We start from the raw sequence: 21191 nt of genomic DNA, 5'->3' as shown, positions 1-21191 counted from the left end.
ATGATTTTGTGAAAAGCAGTGGCTCTGAAAAGAAAGAAATTGTAATAGTAGACCCAAGCAGGCACGCATTCTCAGAGCAAAGTGTAGGCAAAAGTTATTCTTACTGTACAAGATGGGGCATAGTTAGCAGGAGTTGTTGGTGCTATTACACCTCTCTGTGGTTTCAGAGAGATCATTACTGGGAAAGTGTGCTGAAAAAAACATCTCCAGAAAACCAAGGGCTTTACTGAGAGAAATTATACTCATAATTTGTGATGATAGGGAGCCTTTAGAAACTCCAATTGTTAGGTTAATATGTGAGAAGTTTAACCGAAAATTCTGGTCTATGAATACAGAAATGGGAGAGTAGGTGGCTTTCTAATCTATTGGAAAAAACATACTAGGCCTCATACATGCTACTGAAGACAGATAAATGCAAAGGAAAACCAGTAGAAACGCTCAGCAGCAAGGAAAACTAACTGTGTGAACAACATACTTGGGGATGTGCTGCATTCAAATCCCTACATAAAAACAAGAGTCTTTCTAAAACCTTGTATTAATGCTGAATTGCTGGGTGAGGTTCCATGGCCTTTTATTAGGAAAACATGAGGAGATCATCGAAAGAGTAATGCATTTCAAACTGCTGTGGATTTTCTTCTTGTTTTCCCCCACAAGAGTGTTCCCCCTTGTTCCATTTCTGGCATGCTACGTTATGCAAATACTTACAGCAGGAAACATTGAGCTATACATTCTGCTGCCCGCTGTGCCAGTGCTGGTCAGATCCTCAACAAATTTTGATACATATCCTGTTCTCTTCTGCAGATAGAGGATTTATCTGCTGCAAAGCCTCAAGTGAAGCAGCATTATGTTTAAGAAACATGAAAGGAAGAGAATAGCACAGAGCTGCATGGTGGTGGGAAAGATGCCTTTAGCTACTGATCACTGCACAACTCTTTCTAACTGTCCATTGATAAGGCAGAGAGAGAATGAAGCTGTGAATTGAATTAAATTCTCGATCCAATGACATGGGTAAAATCTATTGCACTACTCCAGTGGAGTCAGGGTTCTCCTTCTCGCACATGCTTAAGCAGCCCATACAATCATAAACAGCATGGTCCAAATTGCAAGGATATGTACTTGAAAAACATCTGACTAATCTTTGATTTATATAGTTCATCACTGAGTCCCCTCCCAACAACCACAATTAGGAAAAGAAACCCCTTGTAATTTGACTTCATAATTATCTGTAAGTCTAAGTACAAAACCAATACTTCAATGCAAAATCACAATTACTAGTAAAAGTATTAATAAGAGCAACAGCTAATTGAAAATAACTAGCCAGTAGTTGCTAAAAAGCTCTTTAAAAATAAGATATGTATCATGTAAATTAAAAAAAAAAAAAGTATTTGTTATGCATTTGAGAAGGACCTGGAATGAAATCTGGCCTATACAAGTTTCCTACTTACCTACTACCTCCTATTTAAACTCTGCAAACCCTATGTATACATTAAAAGAAAGAACAGGTTGATCACAGCTTCAACTTTCAACATGTCAGAAGCCTGGAAGGACCTGGAAATGGACTATGTGGGTGCACAGTTATTGGGGAACTGTAGCCCATTTGAACCAGTCAATGCATTGCATCTGTTGTTATCCCACACAATACAACCGTGCCATAATCTCTGCATGTTCACTGAAGACATGATTCTAGCACGTAAGCACCAGAAGCTCTAGCTAGCTAAACCAGTAATGTCGCCGAGAAGTCCACCCTCAATTTCACCTACCTGCACCATACCCAATCATTGCCCAGACCTGTGCCCTTCAGCAAATTTGCACTAAGCTTGGTGAGGGCAAGTACGCACTGGAAGACAGGCATAGAATTCAAAATAATCTTGAGAAAGTGGAGAAATGGATTGCGAGCACAGGATGAAATTAAAAAGGTTCAAGAGCAAGAAAATACAGTTAGGCAGAAGTAAGCAGGTGCACAGGCAACTCCTGACTACATGTCAATATACGGCAAGTATTTAGAAAAAGGGAACAGAGAGTACAGTCAGTCTCCACAAGTCAACAATATCAGGCTCTTCCCAAGAAGGCATATCCAAGGGTGACTGTATTAGCAGGAATATAGCCTGTAAGGTTCCCAAAATATCCCTTCCACTTCACTTAGTATTGATATGTGGTTCAGCTGCATTACTTGATCCTAGCTCGGTAAGACACCGCAGGAATGGTAGAGACAATCTGGGAAACATCCAAAGTGAAAAAGAATGATCAGAGGGCTGGAAAACATGACGTTCAAGGAAGAACTGAAAGACATGGCACTACTTAGCTTCAAGGAGAGAAGGCTGAGAAGGGGAGAGAGAGACTTGGTAACAGTCTTGAAATTTATCCTAAGACTTCCAACAGAGAGTAGAAAAGGTTAAAATTTGAGCATACTGGTCGGCTGACATATTGAATGCTAGTATGTTAAACTCAAATTCTAAATTACATTTTTCGGGAGATAAAGCTAGACAGTCTTTTCCAGACAAAAGTCTGTGTATTACAAACAACTTCAAGAAACTGCTACTTTCCTGGGGTTAACAATAATTTCACATGGTACTTTGATTGACGCAAATGCTCAATCACATTCAAATCAAAATAGGAGGAAGCTACTATTTTACATGGCTTCCTGTAGGACATATGCAATGTTATCCCAGAGGAAAGGCAGGTTATGCAATGAGGGAGCAGCTCTGCATAGCTATGTTTATTTGGGAAGCATTTCCAGTAATTATCTGGAAAGGACTGAGAGAATAAACTGACAAGACATTCTCATGATTTAGTATTTTCATCATTGAAGTAAAAATTTGATTTTAAATGAATTGGATTTTGGTTGCTATTTCACTCTCTTTATGCAACTTAAATAATGGAAAGGAAATGGAAACTTGCTTTACTAATATTAGGATTCTTCCACTGCGTGTGTGTTTGCATGTGTGTGTAAAAGTGCTGGCTAATAAAGAAGTGGAATAGTTTCCTCTACCTTATCGTATTCTAGCCTCACTGGCAATATAGTACAGCCCTAAACTTGTTTTAGGAGCCAAAATGGACCAACTGTTTTCCAGATTTAAGGGATGGTAGAAAGACAGCCAATTCCCACTTCTTAGCAAAGCTAAATGCTGCTCCAATTCATCTAATGAGTAAGTCAGACAAATAAGTCAACTATGGTGACATTTGAAACCTTATTTTCTTCTCTTTTAAAGGGAAATGATATAGAAATAAATTACATTCAAATAAGTTTAAAGAAATATAGAGTTCTTTGAGCACAAAATATCACATAAATACTTCTCTGATTACATACTTCCGTATGTGTTCTTACTAATTATCATGAGTTAGGAGCATTTCTAATTTATGTGCCTTGGACATACAAAAAAGTCCCACCTCTCTTATGTCCTTACATGACAATATTTGCAAAACACACAAATGAAAGACTTCAGCTAAACAGCTGTTCCGTCAAGCAGTCCTGCTATAGAATGGCCTGCTGCTGGAAAAGCATCCTGGCTTCTATGCTGCGCTCTCAAGCATACTGCTTTGCCACAAGCAGCTTTTAAACTTGAACTGAACATATTTATTTGTATGTCATTACTACAAATCCTTTTCAGGTTTATAGCTACTGCACATCAATTCTGTCATCTGAGTTCTGGAAACAAACTGGAAAGCTGGGCATGAACTAAGATACACGGAGCTTTTTCAGAGTACTTTGGAAGCCAAAATTAGGGAAGACTTTTTCCACTTTTCCCATTCACTTCTTTGTTGTGCTTGGCCTTCATCCCCTCCTGTCACCTTAAAAATGAAAACAGCATGTTCATTATTATTCATGGAAATTCATCGGTTACGGAGAAAGTATCCCTTTTTTCCCCCCAACTGTTCCATTTTTATTTCTTTTGGGAAAGACCATGCTATTCTTTGCTTGGGTAGCAATTTTTTGAACTGCTGCTTTGCCATTGAATTCACAGGAAGATAATAATTTGCATTGGCTTTACTGATTCTTATCTGTAGGCTAAATAATGGCGTGGCTGTCAACCCTGAGCAAAGCGCACAGTGCTGTTGCACTGCCCAACTTGCCCCCTCTTTTGGTACATTGCCATACATGCCCAGCCTGGGCAGCTGTCCACAGTGGAAGCAGCTTTACCCAAGGGAAGGGTACCAGTACCTTGTGGCATGAAGTACAGGGATGCTGTATGCTTCTAAGCTAGCCTAGTATTTAATATTAGATGTTTACAGTGCTCAGTACAATATCTGTTCTTGGCTAGGGCTTACTGGATGTTACTACAGTCTAAATGCTTATTTCTATTAGTGCTACTCCTAATTACATGAAATGAGATGCTATGTATTGCAGCTGACATAATTTCATTGACCATTACCTTGTTACTATCCTATGAGACAGAGAGAAAATACTATCTGACTTTTTAAATACCAGTATTTAAATTATATGTTTGTATTCATCCTTTTGTAAACAAACTCTTTCTGCCTCTTTAAAGATAAGATATTTCCATGTGTTTGGTCATTCTTGTTATCCCTGTCTAGATCACCTCTGATAACTGCTTCTTGAGATGAGATGAACAGCACTACGATCAATATTCCATATGAGACCATTCAGGGAATGGCATTTCAGATATTTATAAAATCTTAATTTTATAATTGTGTGTTTTACATTCCTGTTATACTTCTTAAGCATTCTAACATGGTGTTATTTTCCAAAAGCTTCGCCTAGCTTAGAAGCTTTTATCATCATATCTACTGTAGCCTCAAAACCCTTTCCTGAAATGAAATAGTTAATGTAGAAATCTACATTAACGACAGGTTTATTCTTTTTTTCTAACATACCACACTTTCCAGGTTTTGACACTAAACATCGGCTTCATTTATTGCCATGTTATCTGTTTATGCAGTTTTGTGTGGTAATTCTGCATTTCCCTGCTGAAAGATTTCTCTTTGCCTTGAATAGCGACTTGACTAAACTAACGGATGGTTTATACTTTATCTTCACATTTGGTCTTTGGCCACCATGCACATTTCTCCTGAGATTCCTTTTATAACAGTAATGTTCATGTAAAACTTCCACACAAACTCTTACAGTCAAAAGACACAGATGTCCAAAAGTGAGTGTTATGCACAGATACGACACAAAGACAGCAAAGAGAAAACTTCTCCCCCAAGCTCATGGACAGGCTCTTAATCCCTCTGCCCCTTCTCAGGCTGCAGAGTCCACCTCTCTATAAGTGGAGTCTCTATAAGCATTCCAAGAAAATGCTAAGGTGTGCAGGGATGTCTGCTCTATCTGAAGCACCCTACTTTACATACACTGAAAGGAGTTTAAGAGTAGCAGAAAACATTTTATATGATATTTCTCGATTGATTACACAGAGAAATAACTTTAAACACCCTACATATCCCTTTCCCCAGAAATATGCTGCTATTTGTTAGTCGTATCTTGCCTTCAGAGATGCTGCATGTGACAACATGGGAAACCATACATGCGCATCATACTTTGCGCAAGGTCTTTTGTGAACGCAGATTATAAATTATTAGAAATGTATGCACATGCATACCTTAGAATGGAACTACAATACATGAAAGTGATGCTCAGCATTAACCAAAACTTCAGTCCTAGCTATCTAATATTAGGGAAAGTGGGAGCTGTGATTCTGGAGCATCTTCAAAGCTAGGCTGTGCTTATTAAATGTCTAAAGTGGATCCAAAAGCCTCACTGTAGACATGTAGGATTGAAAAGCCAGGGTTTTAGTACCCATACCTAGGCGGAGGTCTATCAAAGATCGTATATTGACACCCAGCAGTGAAATACTGCAAAGCGACATCCAATTCACCGCTTTTTCGAAGCAGGCTGAAACAGGCCGTACCTTGACAAGAAAATAGCTATGAGGTGGGGGTGGGGAAGGAAAATCCCGTTGCCAGACTCCGGGAGAGCAATTTACTTGTTCATGGCTTCTCTTTTTTTCCGCAGCCCCGTGGGGACTGCCTGGGCCCGCCGCTCCCGCTCAGCCGCGGCGCGGAAGAGCCGCCAGCCCCGGGCCGCGCACAGAGACACCGCCTCCGCCTCCCTCCCTCCCTCCCGCCCGCCGTGCTGGGCAGCGCCAGCGCCGGGGCCGGGGGCTCTCGCCGGTGCCCCGGCGGCGGGGCCGGGCGGGGCGGTGCCGGGGCGCGGCAGCCCCCCGGGGCGCTGGCGGGGCCGCGGCGGAGGTGGAGCCGGCTGTCCGCGGCGGGACAGGGCCGGCCGGGCCGGCGATGCGCTGAGGTGCCGCCGGCGCGGCGCCGGGGCCGGACGGCGGGGCTGCCTGCCGCCCGCACACCTGGGAGCGGGGCGAAGGCAGGAGGTGGGAGGCGGCCCCCTCCCTGCCGAGAAGGGGACACCGGCGGCAGGAGGAGGGCCGGGAGGGGGGAGATCGACCACGGGAGCGGCGGGAGCGGCGGCGCGGAGCATGGAGCGCAGCTGCCCCCCCCCGCCGGAGCAGGAAGCGGTGGAAGCGTGGCTGGACGATCACGGCGACTTCACCCGCTCTTACTTTGTTAGGAAAGCGACGAGGTAAGACCGGAGGGCGGCGGGTAGAGGCTTCCCAGCAAAAAAGGTCGCTCTTCCATTCCCTTTGCCGCCTCCAAAGAAAATAAAAGGAAAAAAAAAAACCACGACCCCCTCCCCCCCCGTCCTCGAAAGACCAAAACCTGAAGCCAACAAGCAGCAGCTCCCCTCGGCCGCCGCTGGCGCGCACACGAGGCGCTTCTCCGCGGAGCGCCGCGCCTTTCGCGTGCTTCCCGTGGCCGCGGAGCCGGTCTGTGAGGCTGCCCCAGCCTCGGAGCTCCTGCCCTGGGCTTTTATTTAGTTCTTGGAATGTCCTTCTTAGTTTCAAACAGACATGGGCAACTTCTCGTGAGTAACAAGCAATATAGTTTTCCCCTGCCCTGCCAACTAGGTAGAAATATGCCGGAGCCTCAGATAACATCTAATCTCTTAAGGAGGGCGGGTGATGTCATTACTTAGTAATCTCAAAACAAAGCGCTGCTCTTCAAGAGCTCGGTCGCCCTGTGGGCTTGTCACCTTTTTGACGTCTCGGCGGCCACCGGACGGAGAGGGCGATGGGTTGAGCTGACGAGCCGTGAGCGGCCGCTAAAGCCGTACGTGGTGCATGGGAGACCAGAGCTGCGCCCGCAGAGGGGGACGCGGGGGTCTCTCCAGTGGGGCGAGCACCTCAGGGTGCTGTAACCGGAGCACAGAAGCTGAGGGGAGCCAGCTCCTGCAGCCGGGGACGCCGTGCTGCACGCCGGGGCTGCGGGAGGGAGGCAGGGAGGTGCAGCCCCGGGGGAAGAAGTGCAGTAAGCAGGGGCCCGCTGTCTTTGGAGGTGCCTGCGGGGCCGGCAGGGGGCAGACTCCCGGGCAGGGAGGGGGCAGCGCGGGGCCGGCAGGGGGCAGTCTCCCGGGCAGGGAGGGGGCAGCGCGGGGCCGGCAGGGGGCAGCGCGGGGCCGGCCGCGGGCAGCGCGGGCGCCGCTGGGCAGGGGCGGCGGCTGGCGCTCGCCGTGCCGTGGTGCTGGTTCTTGCGAAGGACCCGATGTAAAGAGCTGAAGAGCTCGTCTGAGCTTTTTTTTCCCCCTGGCTTGACATGCTGCCTTTCGGAGATAAGACGAGGTATTTGCTCACCCGTGTCACACTTCGGCAGTGGGACTTCAAGTTGAAATCGAAGTAAATTCGGCTATTTTTAGAAGTGGAGTCAGGTTTCTATTTTGAATATTTTCCGATAAACAAAGCCGTGGGGATGCAGCGCACAAGCGATCTGCAGCTCCCACGGTGTAACTTGCTGGAGAGCTGGGGTTAGTCAGTCCGGCGGTTTGTTCCGCGGACTCCGTCTCCGCGGGCTCGCTTCGCTCCCTCCGCTCCTCTCGCGCTGCCCAGCCGCTGGCACCATCTGCTCAGCGCCGCGCTCTGCCGCTGGCCCGAGCCCCTTAGCAGGGATGGACCCATTCTGAATGAGGTTTTGCTGCTGCTCCTCTCTGCATGGGATGGGGCGGTAAGAAGAGAAATCTCCATTAATAATTGACGCGCAGCAAGCTAGAAAGCTTCAGGGGTCACCTGCTTTCTTGCGACCATCTGTCATGCAGCCCTCTTTCTTCTGCTGCTTCTTCCTGAGGTTCACTTAACAGAAAAGTAATAAAAAAGCCTTTAAAAATGTCTTTTAAATGTTGATTTTTTAAAAAAGGCTGTGCATAGGTGTAGGATGCATAGATAGAAGCAGTTAACCTCGACATTCTCCAGAACACTAGTGCGTGGTATGTAACTGCGGGGTGGCTTGTTTGCCCAGGAAATCGGGTGGTAGCTGCTTTGAGAAGTAGCATTTTATTAGTTCAGCCTGTCACACTTCCTTTGCAAACTGGAAGTAGTATTGAACAAATAGGAATGCTAATTAATAGTCACCGCTGTGTCAGATTTGTTTTCCCCATGGAGAGGTTTGGTTAGTCTTTTTTTTTTTTTTTTTTTAAATGCTGAGATACAGTTTTGTGTTTGTGTGGGTCTGAAATAGGCAGTAATTCACAAAATACAATTCAGTCATGTCTCCATGATGGCGGCGATGCCTCTGGATCTAGCGGGTTTTGCAGAAAAATTGTTGGCTTTAAGTTCTTGCTTCGCAACAATTCTGTGATGTTTTTGAAGTGATGGAAACGTTGCATTTGTCTCAAAACTCTCTTCTCTGCTGTCTTGTTTTTGGTTGGTGGGTTTTTTTGGTCCTTACTGTATAAATAGAAAACTACAACTATATAATAAGGAATATCTCTTTTACATGTAAGTTTGTATTTGAGAAGACAAATGACAAGTTACTTAACTGTGTGTTGCTTCAAATTTTATTCACTAAAATGATACCCTGTAAAGCTGAGCCGTTTGGAAGAACTGATGTACTTTGTAAAAAGTTTTAATGTTCTACATTGTAGTGTTATTTAGAGCCTGAAAAGAGAAAAACCCTAAAACTTAATGCCATGGTTTGTTTTAGTTGAATCTTTGTACAACAGCAATCATTGAACAAAGACTGTGCTGTTAATGCTTTGTTACTTAACATTATATTTACTCGGTCAAGTAAAGCAGCATTCCTTCAACTAGTTTCAACTGTTTTCTAATCTTAATTTATTGCTGCTCATTTTTTAGTTCTGCTTCATAATATGCCAAAGTCCTCACAGGTCCTAAAAGCAATAGACCAAGAAGTTAGTTAATTTGGTATCTTGTGGAGCACAGAGGCATATCCTACTTCACATTGCGAGGCACAATGGATAAAGATAGTTTCTGTATCTGTTTCTCAAATGGTTATACACAGTAATAGGAAAAGATCACCAGCTCAACCCTTTATTACAGTGTAATAAAGCCCTTTCCACTGATGATAATGAGCTTTGAATCAGAACCTAATTTAACAATTTTATGATAGGTATTAAATAATTTATATGTTTTTCCCTCTGCAATTAATTAATTTCTATAGTGTTTTATGCAGTAGTTCTTTTGGTAATTCTCACAAAAATGTTTTAATTAGGTGTCTAAGTAATACTTATAAATGCTTTGGGTGGTCTTGTGGTCTTATGCCTGTAGATTTGTTTTGTTGTTTTTTTTTAAAGTACGGAGACACACCATCTCATATAGTCATTGAGTTGTTAAGCTCTTGTTCCATTTTGCATAGGTCAGTTTGATATTATTATCTGTTTTCATGGTTTAAATAAAAATCACATTATCTGGCAAGGTGGCACTTTAAAAGAAAATTTTTTTTATTCATGATTAGTTTGTATTAACTGTTGTTTATAATGGATTCTTGGGGAGGAGGCCTGCAGGTCATCCGCTTAACAAATTTGCACCTGCTTTCCTCCTCTCCCCTAAAATGTGTTGTAGAAGATAAGTAGATATAAATGGCTTACACCTTGTATTTTGATCCTGCAATGCCTCGAGGTGGATAGCGTCTGTAGGCAGGCCACATTACTGCCTTTCTCAAGTCTTTGATGGCTAGGTGGACTGACATATGCTGCGATAAAGCTATGTTGATTGACTTCCACCTGTACAGCGCAAGGTTGCAATCCTACAAGCATGTAATCCAGGTGAATAGCTTGAAATTGCTCCCTCCTTTGAGTATGTGAATAAACTGTGATCCCATGAGTAGGAAGCTACAGAATCCAGTTATTTATCACTCTATTTTGTACCAGGGAGACAAGTGGCATACAGAGATAATATAAATAGCTATTACCCATGAAGTTGTTACAGTATGATCAAAGTGCAGAACAGGAAAGGGGAAGTGTGTCACCAGCACGCTCAGTGATGAGATGGATTTGGTTCACTTAGTGATACAGTGTGCTGGTTGACAAACCTTCTGGCTGGAGAGTTTGTTACTGCACGCTTATGGGTTCAAGAGTTTCTAAATGCCTAGCTCCTACTAAATTTAAGCTATATCTTTTATTCCCTTTTTTCTTGCTCCTCTTGTTATTTTTCCCCTTTCAAAGTTTTAGGATTGCCTATCGTACTCTGGCTTCCCAGAAAGCAGAAACATTTTGAAATAAAATGGTTCTTCTTTAAGATTGTGTCTTATGTTTACCCATGCTGTTCTTAAAGGCTCTTTGTGACTGCTGCTACAAAAGTAATTGTTCTAACTAGACATTATAAAGGCATAATCTGCACCCTTTTTTGTCGCAAAATTGTACTGCATTTACATCTGAATTCATTACCCTTTTTGTCTTCCTGAAGTTTTATCTTTTTGGGTTCCTTTAAAAAAAAAATCCATGCATTTTCGTGTTCAAACATCACAGTTATTTTAACCCTCTATGGAATACTTCTCTATTTCTGACTTCCTGTTTGTCCCTACTCTTAAAAATATGGGAGTGATTTCTCTCTTACTGCTCTTTGCGATCCGAAGCAGCAGACTGCCAAAACAGCCGAAGTAAAAATTCTCCTCTCGGTTAGAGGCAACTGCATTGTTCCAGGTCATTTTTGTCTGGTTTCCTAAATGTATGGCATGATAGATACAAATTATTAACCCAAGTCCTGTATGCCTTTCCCTGGAAATAAGATTATTTTGTTATAAATACCTCTTGGCTTATTAGCAGGGTTGGGAAATATTTACAAATGAATTAAGGTGGGGTTGTATTTGGAAAAATAAATGTCCCTAACAGCATGGTACTTCATAGTGCTTCACTGAGGATTCCAGAAATGGCGTTTGCTGTGAAACTGTACTTTGCTGGAATTCAGACATTGCACAGCCTGAATATATCAATTACATTTATTACTTTGAAAAAACTCAAGTACAGTTCTTGGGTTTTTTTTTTCTTCTTGGTGGCTGGTGGACAATCAGTTTGTAACGTGCTGCCTGCAATACTAAATTATTTAGGACATTTGCCTTCTAATCTCTGTGTCTAGAGGGCTTTTAAAAAATGTCTTTTATTTTGAGCTGGTTATTTGATGTCTAATCTCGTAAGTATTATATGTGATACACATTATGTCATTGTTTTGTTTGGTAATATATGTGTGCTTAATTTTTTCTAATTGAAAGAAAATTAATTTTTGGAGCAAGTGTATGAAAATTCAGATTTTCAAAGATAGAGCTGTTGAAGATTTTCTGCATTGAAATGTGCTTTGGCCTGTGTTTTTTTTTAAAAAGATCTTACTGACATACAAAAAAAATCCTAAAAATATACAGGTGTGAGCCGTATCCATCCCTAACATGACCTTAGTAAGTAGGCAGTGGATTTTAAACTTCTGTGATTGAAGAACCGCTAACAGGTTTCCAGTGGAGGCACAGAATCCTATGCGAATTGTTCAAATACGCTGAAAGGGGACTTACTTTTCTAAGTTATCCTATGCAAAGCATTTACAAGAGGACTGCAGACCCACTGATTCTTTGGACCATGGCTTGAAAACCACAGGAAGTAGTGGTGTTAATGTAGGGATCAGAAGATTTTTTCCCACTTTACTTGGTTTTATTGGATGTTTACAGAGCTTTTCTGAAAATGAAGTACAGAAAAAAAATGGATTTCTATGAAATCCTGGAAAGTTCTCTTGTTGGTTTAATAATCTCTGTAGTTCTCTCACTTATAAATAATGTATCCATATCCTTATGCCTTTCTTGATAACTTCAAAGTATTAAGATCATCCCAAAATATTTTAAACTCTTGATTCAAGGAGAATTCCTACCTCTGGAAGGTAAGGAATGTTACCCACATTCATGAAGTTGTAAATGTGATTAAGTATTTTTGGCATTTATTCTTGGAAATAAAGCTAGGTGTCTGCCTGCGTATTTTGGAAACAATGTCTAAAACAGCAATTACCGTAGACTGAAGAAACTGTCATTTGAGAAACAATAAGCAATCACTTACTCGCAATTTACATCTTCAACTCCCAAAAAGCTATAACCTGAACTCCTACACAGAATCTTTGATGTGAAGATAAACTAGTCAGCAGATAATACTGAGCAGCTACAGGGAGAATGTGCTTTTACTATGTACCGTTTGCCCTAGGTAATAAAGAAACAAATGGGCATGCATAATACATTAATTAAAATACAACTGGTAAACCTTACAGGACAGGTAGAAAATAAGATGGGGTGAACTACTTTAACGGTTAACATCTCTTTTTGCCTTCTTTCATTTCAGGGTAACTTTATTATCAGATTACAGTACTTTTGATAATGCCAAATAGGCATTTGAAATCTCATTTCCATTTTTTTGCTCTTACTAGGCAGACTTTAGTTAACAGGGTCAAATTCCTGGCAACTGGGAAGAAAAGTGGAGCTGAGCTATATGTTGCCTCTGTGGGAGTCAAGAAAATGAGACACTTTTATTTCCAAATTGTAGAAGTTCATGGAAGTTTTGTTTTGGACATCTGTTGAAGAATCATCATGTGAGGAGGAAATTCCGTCTCTGAATTATATATAAAATAAAAATACCAATCAGTCTAATTTTGAAGCTGAAGTGAGATTTCTATAGTGTATAGACATTGTGCTAGCTCTCTGAAAAAGGATAAAATTGATGATGTCTTCAGATCAAATAAAGTACATCATAGCCTACGTTCATGCTTATTTGAATGCTAGATTAAAGCTGAATTGTGTGGGAATATATGACTCAGATCAAGAATTACAAACAGTAAATTTAGACAATACAATCTTGGCTTGAACTAATATGCTACTGCCTGTTTTCATTTCACCATTAAAGGGGAAGCATTTTTCTTTTGTCATTAACTAATTAATAAAAGTAACAAATAAATATAATCAATAAAACCACAGAATACAAGTCTTTCTCTTCCTTACTCGCAAAGAAACTTACATAAATTTACATGGAATGCTTTCTCATTTATATGATGTACTTGAAGAGAAGAGAAAAGAGAAAAGGCATTAAATACAACAGGAGCTATTTACATATTGCCAGAAAAGAAGTGCTAATGAAATGGCCCTTGTGAATATCTCAATGGCTGTAATTTCACATAAGGTCTGGCACTGAAAATATAGCCACAAAATGTATTTGCTTAGTAAAAGATATATATTTTCCCATTTATTTGTGCATTATGGTGAACTCACCCCAGCACAGAGAGCCATCCCAAAGCCTCTGCACCACTTAAGTCCTACTTAACCCCTATTTTAGGAATTTAAGTGGAACTGAAGTGGTGCCTAAGACTTAGGTGAGGTCTCCAGGCAGACGTGAACTTAACTTTTAATCTGTTTTTCACTAAAGTCACTGGCATTGTCCTGTTGCTTTCTACAACAAAATCATTAGGTACATAGTTATTTTTAATTTTTTTGAGCTTGGAAAAAGAAGTAAACATTTGGAGGAGAAATAAAGGTCATGTTTTAGAATTTGACCTTCAGTCCCTGAGGATTTATTCTGTCTGTCTTTATAGTGTGAATAGAAAGTCACTTCTATGGAGGAAAACTTTCCTGTGAAAAATTAAGCTTGCAGCTTGGTTGTTAAAGAAAACTTGAAAATAGCCAAGAATAGCCTGTTAGTATTAGTCCTCCATTTTGAATACTTTTGCTTCAAATAATAAAGCAACCTCTGCTTCCTATTTTAAAAATAATACCAGCATTCAGACAAGATTTACATTATTTCATAGTTCTAAAAAGTTGTTACTTCACTCTTTCATGAGCATGCTTTGAATCAGGAATTAGAGTTCTTAATTTACATCTGTATTCAAACAGAAGTCAGTCAGGCCACTTAATGTGTTTAAAGTTAAATGTATACTTTTCTATTTGACTGAGTTGTGCCAAAAAGTTGGTGCCGACTTTAAGTCATGTTTTGTCTTCAAAAATTGTTTGCCTACCACTGTTAGAAATAGTATCTCTAGTAACTACTATTGGAAAGTGTTTAAGGAAAAACAACTATTGTCTTTGCAAATCTACTTTTTTAGTTAGTTTGAAAACACTTCTTTTACAGTCAGTTTACTGTTTCCATCTAGTGAGACCTTATACAGTTTATTTAAATCTTTCCATGGCCAGAAAGGAGACAAAACCACTTAGAACATGATTGTGAAATAGGAAGTACTGGAAATAAAATGGGAAAGCTAGTATAATATCCAACTGACTTTGACTTTAAAACTCTTTTGTTAAAACTGACTAGTTGCTAATGCTTTAAATGATTTCTATGTCTAAATTATGCCAAGATGCAGGAAAGAAATTTGAAGACATCTACTGGTTATTTTAAGGAAGGCAATTCAGAAAATAGTTGTGAAGCTTGGCTTGAAATATTGTTGATTTCAACACTAGCAGAATTAGGTCACAGGAATTCAGATACTTGAAAGCTGGCACTCTCTAGTAGGCAAGTTTGGATTGAATCCCTCTCCTGAAGTGTGTTATCAGTAACTGCCGGTTTGAATGAGAAATTAGCAAAGCAGTCCACACAACTACTCAAAGATGACACATTGTATATATGAAAGATTTCTGAGCCACAGAGAAAATGGGGAATTATTTGTTGTTTCACTGAAAGCTACTCATCACTCATTGCTTTTATGGTGCAGTAATTTTTATGCATTCTTTGTGCAAGATAAGTAAGATGCAGTATACTGTCATTGTTGCATCTTGGTATTACTTTTGTGCTCTGTTTTAGCGCATTTTGTCCAAAGGTACCAAATACTTGCTGAATGGTCACGCTGGTATGGTCTTGCATGTGTAGCATGGTTACATGTGTGAGCAAGACAATTATAATCTGGTTGTTACTCTGTAAACGTCTTAACTGTTTGGGGTTTTTTTCTTTTTAAAGTATGCTGTGTATTTTGAAGTTAATCACAATGAAGCAAAGATGGGTACAATAAATTATTTAATATTTCCAGTGTATAAGCAGAATAGTAATTATTGTCGGGTCAGCATAGTTTGATACATACAGCATGGGAAATAAAGCAAGGTTCTCTTCAGGTCTTAGACCTGAGGTTGTCTTCAGGTCTGCTTGTGCCTTACTGTATGACCTGGCTCAAGCCATGTCGCTTCCTTATGCCTATGTTTTCTCACCCAGTGATTTTCTATTTTTGTTGTCTACTTATATTGAAAACTTCTTGCTTTAGGGAGAAGTCTACTTTCTGTACAGTGTTTAACAAATCAGGGCCAAAGAGTCTTAATTCCTCTGAAGTTCCTGAGTTCTCATGTAATGCATATAATGTGTACTTGTATACAAGTGATTATAGAGGGGAGGATCACACAATAATTTTTTTCTTCAAATGTTTTACCTGCCATTGTATTTTCATCCCCTTCTCATCCCTCTCTCTTCAAGATTCCTCTCCAATTTTGTCATCTGCAGATAAGGTCACCAGCCAAATTCAGCAGTCACTATTGTCATCCTGCTTTGAAATTGTGTTTTATAGAGGAAAGATTGGATTTGGCTGATAGAATGACTAAAAAATAGTTACTTAATATTCAACTATTTTGAATAAGACTCTGGGATAAATTATAGCTTTCTTGAGTGGAGGCTTATACTGCAGTAAAGGATCATAGTGCAGTAAAGGATGCATGCAGCTCATGAGGAATGGATGCTGATGTCTGTAACTCCTCAACATGCAGTGATTGCCATGCTGGGAAGGAGACATTGCGTTGGTTTTAACTACCTGTACAGGTCACTACAGATCAGTATCTGCTCCTGTTTCATACACTCCTGCAACTTCTAAACTTACTTTGACAGCAAGGGTCTTGTCATTACAATCAATTCTTGACAATGCCAGTGCTTACTAAAGATTATTCATTGTAATCAAGTAGTCACAAGTGTTTATTTTTTCCTGTAGTCCTTTCAAAATGACATCTTAATCATACATAGCACTTGTTACTAATTTCCAGTAACCTCACTTGTGGTTCAGTATGTTTCTGGTATTGGATATCTGTTGAGCTAATTCTGTTCTGAGAAAGTAGTTGTGTTAGTGATAATACTCCTGTCATGGATTGTTAAATAGGATTGAGTGTCAACAAGCAAATGTTGTCTGATAGATTTTAAATAGAGGTAGAATACATCGGTTAATGTGAAATGCTAGTTCTTCCACCCATGTGTTTAACTGTGTGAGTAAAAGGAACTAAATAGTTTCCTTGTTAGAAGAGGCATTCAGTAAAGGTCAGTGAACACTGTTCTTATTCCAGCTGAATCTGAATGGCTTTCCTGTTGCCCAAATAAAAATGCCTAATTGATTTGAAGTTGAAAACCTTGCTTTAAACAGTATAGTTAAGGATGTGGTGGTGGTGTTGTTGTTAATCTACAGAGCTTTTTGAGAATTGCACACTATGTTGGCAAGTTATTGGACCATCACCTAAGAGACATTAAAGGGGACAGGAATGTGTTACTCATAATTATGCAGCTCCACATATAGATCTGTTCAAAGTGCTTCATAAATAGTGCAGATACCTAGCAAGCAGTCAGTTCTTATTAAAGAAATGTAATTAATTTCATGTGAGAGATTTTACAGGTATGTTCTGTAACCTCAATAACGTCCATAAGATAGAGAATGAAAGCTTATTTTACATAGTGAAAAGGCAAGAAGGTAAAAATTAATTATCTCATGGCCACAGTTTGCGAACTGATACTAGAATTCAGAATACATTGTTCTTACTGATTATTATTATTACTACACCATTAAGGCCGGGGACATCATTACAAAACACTCCAGAATAAATAAAATGTTAGGTTTCAACCGATAAACCAAATTTCTGCTTTAGCTTTTGCTTTGTCCGCAAAGAGTACCTGATTCTTTCTCTGCCTTGTATCTTATATCAACACATCGTGTGTAAATTCAGTGTAAAACAGAGCTAGGTGAAATGATAGAATTTTATATTCTTCTTTCCTCATGCGTAAATAAGCAGTGAATCAGACTGCTCTACAAATTGCTGTCACTCAGCAATAGTACAGGTTCACACCTGTGCATTTTCAAACATGCCTAGACAAAGTGCACTGCTTCTTATACCTATTCACTTGCTAGTTTAAGAACTCTTTCCATTTGATACAAGGTTACTACAGTTACTTTTAAATCTTATTTTACATTAATGCCAGTCCTCGATGATCAAAAATCAAGTCAGCAGACACAATCATGAAACTGGGTCAAATCGCAAGCCTTCTTTTAAAACTATTGATTATTCTGTATCTCCCTTCCTGTGTCTGAGGCTTTAAATGCACCCAGCTCACATTTTCAGGTTCTCTTCTGCAGCTTTAGTGCTAGATGCAAAGTTTTGTTAAGAAAAATGCTAAAATTTCCAAGTAATTTCTTTTCATGAGGAGATTAGAGTAAAGCAAAAAAGATCCCACCTATAACTCATATGATGACAAGAGTTATCAGTGCTGATTTTAGAGGTTGCACTGTGTTTAGTTACAAATTTTTGCATTTTATACTTTTTATTTTTCTTAAGAATACTTTTGGTCATTTTCATCACAAATTTTTATTCTGTTTTCTCATTCAGTTTAATAAATGAAAATTCCAAATGTGATCAAATGCTAGCTTCTTATTTTGACTGTCATTGAAGCAGCTTTTGCAAATGTGATACTGCCCTATGCAAATTCTGTTATGCGTTTCAGTAATACATGGTCACAGCTCCGATATTTAATACTTAACCTGTTTAAGTACTATAAAGTAATCTTATTAAAGTCAAAGTTCTAATAATGTATTAATGGTTCTTTATGTTTCTTCACTGCAAGAAACATTTGGATGAGGTAAGTCCACAAAATAATATGTATCACTGCTATAATAAATAAGGATCATAGGAAGTTTTTATTAGTACACTTAAAAAGCAGAGCTTACTTCCTTTAAAAATAAGTAGCTAAGCAATGAACCAAAACTGTCTCAGAATAACAGTGGAATTTCATTGTGCTCTCTGGCACCATGTTTCCAGTATTTTGAATAACTTTAGATTGCTGGGAAATTTGTAATAGATGTTGATTGAAGTATATTATTGCTACAGTAAGCATTGTTCCAGAAACTTCACGGAAGATGTAAAAACACTGAATGAAGTCCTAGCTCTGTGGAACTCAGAGGCAAAACTCCCACTGCCTTAATTGTGTACGACTTTCATTCAGTGGTTTTGGACTATCATCGTCAGAAGAGACACAGACGTCCTGTGTGACCAACACTGACCATTCAGCCCTGAAGATCACCGGGGCTATAAATGATATTAAACATGTATATAAGGTTTTGCATGAGCAGGACCACAGTACACAGACAGAAGCCAAAATTAAGAATAGTCTATCATCCATTTATTTGGTATTGCACTGGTGTGAATAAGAGAAGAATTTGGTTTTACAGTGCTACACTGAGTGGTATTTAACTCAGTCAGACATAGTTTTTTTGAAGGGAAAAAAATTACCATGTAGCTCTCACTGAAGTGGAACGGGTACCGTGACATAATGACTTTCTTTTGCCCAGGTGCTCCCTTCACACTCACACGATTTCCTAAGTAAATTCAATTTTTCATAGCATGTTTGCCTACAGTTGAGGTCTCCAAAAGATACGTGATTGCAAAATCTGAAAAACTCTTTCAAACCTTTCTAACAGAAGACAAATAAGTTTTCTGTTGTGGATTGCTTGCTAATAAAAATAATACTAACGGACTTTAATTGTTTACTTTACTTTGAATTAATGGTTAATTACACTTGCAGTATTGCATTCTACAACATAGATGAAGCTGTTCTGTAAGGAAGAAAAGGCCATGTACTTTTGTACAGTACTTTTCATATTTAACGTATACTGATGCACGTAACCGATCAGCGGCTGACTAACCTGACTAATTTCCATGGTTTCATTCAGCTTCACTCTTGAAATTCCTGTGGTCTGCTGAGCAAATAAAAAATATCCCAAATTTAAAACATGACCACCATGAAAGGTTTCCAAAAGATCATACTTTTTAATAGGATTTTTGCTGTTCATAGGCCCATACGTTATGTAATTCAGAAAAAACCATTTCTTCTGAGAGTAGATCATGTGGTGTGAGGAATTCTCAGCACTGAGTAAATGAAATAAAAAGCCCTATATTTAAAAAACAACAACAAAACCAACAGATTTTGGACAAGAAAATATTATAGTGATCAGAAAAAGTATACTCGGTGATACATGTGCTTACGGATAATTCAAGATATGCTGTATTTAGAGAGGACATTATTAGGGTTAACATTCTAGTGCTAAGTTAATTTGAGAAACACAGTTAAATACTAGAGATGCATGACATTTTTTAATTAATGGTAAACTTCAAAAATATAATTTTGGGGGTATTCAGTATTTTGGGTTGAGTTAGGCAATGGGTTTCATCTCCAAGGAAAGGAAATAGGAGAGATGCCTGAAAACAGTCTCTCTTTTCATTATTTTGAAGAGGATTGAATTAGAAATATTCATGTTTCTTTCTGACAGTTTTTAAGGAAAACTTTTGTGCTTTGAGTCAAAACAGCATTTTTTCATTAACTCTCACAGAGCAGGGGAAGTTAACTTAAAAATAGTGTATAGGTGACAAAAATAGGAGGGGCTGCAGGTGATTTGACAACGAGAATGAAAGTTCAGAATTGTCTTTTTAAAACTTAGAAATGGTCTAGAAAAACAGAAATAAAACAGAAAGTTTTGTCTTCATATGAATATATATACATCTTATAAAGAAATTAAAATCTTAGGAATGGGAAGGACCAGAACTTTTCAAGCACAAAATTATGGTGTAAACTTATGATCTTTTATATTCTGAAAGATACAGCATAAGCAGTCTTCCTCTGCTCTGTTCAGGTATTTCCTTCAGGCAGAAATAGCTTTATGCCCCCCTTCCAGGGGCATAAAACATTACTGCTTAATCTAGGCTAAGTGCTGTGTGAAACTGAAGAATGTTGATACAGAGGAGGAGCACTGAAGGTGCACTCATGTCCACTGTATGAAAAGGTTTAAAGTTATCCTCTTTGCAGTGTCCTCTTCAAATATGTATTAGTTCCTGAGGATTTTCAACTTATTCATTGTGGTTTTATTTTTATTTTTGTTTTACAGAGAAATGGTTAATGCATGGTTTGCTGAGAGAGTTCATACCATCCCAGTCTGCAAGGAGGGAAGCAAGTCCCAGAGTGAATCCTGCGCTTGTCACCAGCCTGCCTGTGCTGAGACCACCAACTCTGGGACACCAGCGAGGAAAATCTCTGCTTCTGAATTTGACAGACCCTTAAGGCCTATTTTTGTCAAGGACTCAGTGGGAGCAGTGAGCTTCCTCTCCGGCTCTGAAAAGAAGGAACAGATGCCTCTGCAATCTCCAAGGATTGAGACCAGTGCAGGGGATCAATGCTCAAGACTATTAGAACTTGTGAAAGATATTTCTAGTCACTTAGATGTCACAGCACTTTGCCATAAAATTTTCCTACATATCCATGAGCTTATAGCAGCTGATCGCTATTCCCTGTTCTTGGTCTGTGAGGATAGCTCTAATGAGAAGTTTCTTGTAAGCAGGCTTTTTGATGTGGCAGAAGGCTCTACCCTGGAAGAAGCTTCCAACAACTGCATTCGCCTGGAATGGAACAAGGGCATTGTGGGTCATGTAGCAGCCATAGGCCAGCCTCTGAACATCAAGAATGCGTATGAGGTAAACCAAAAAAATTTATCTTGAATGATTCTTGAAAAAAGAAAAAGCCATATTATCAGCTGTTGTAATATTGCCATTTTAGTATATGTACTTGTAGATATATTGACTTAAGCCAGTCAAGATGTAAACCTGACACCATGGTTTTGGTTATAATACATGTATTATAGATACCTGTGTAT

At 39.5% G+C, this 21191-nt stretch overlaps 1 protein-coding gene across 3 annotated transcripts in view; it reads left to right on the top strand.

Annotated features, from left to right (window-relative positions):
* Positions 1-6192: 6192 nt before the first annotated feature.
* Positions 6193-21191, top strand: part of PDE5A (phosphodiesterase 5A) — a gene marked incomplete at its 3' end in the record, with an annotated part of 60849 nt that continues 45850 nt past the window's right edge. For 2 of the 3 annotated variants that reach the window (XM_081999357.1, XM_081999356.1), the window contains exons 1-2: positions 6193-6550; positions 20430-21012. In XM_081999357.1, coding sequence (XP_081855483.1) covers positions 6447-6550; positions 20430-21012 — 687 coding nt within the window. In that variant the 5' untranslated portion in view covers positions 6193-6446. Of the gene's footprint in view, positions 6551-20273; positions 21013-21191 lie in introns of those variants that run through there. The other variant, XM_081999358.1, reaches the window with a different exon arrangement.

Source organism: Phaethon aethereus, assembly GCF_964289735.1.
Source record: "Phaethon aethereus genome assembly, chromosome: 4".
In the NCBI taxonomy this organism is placed as follows: domain Eukaryota; kingdom Metazoa; phylum Chordata; class Aves; order Phaethontiformes; family Phaethontidae; genus Phaethon; species Phaethon aethereus.
This window is presented reverse-complemented; position numbering and strand designations above follow the sequence as displayed.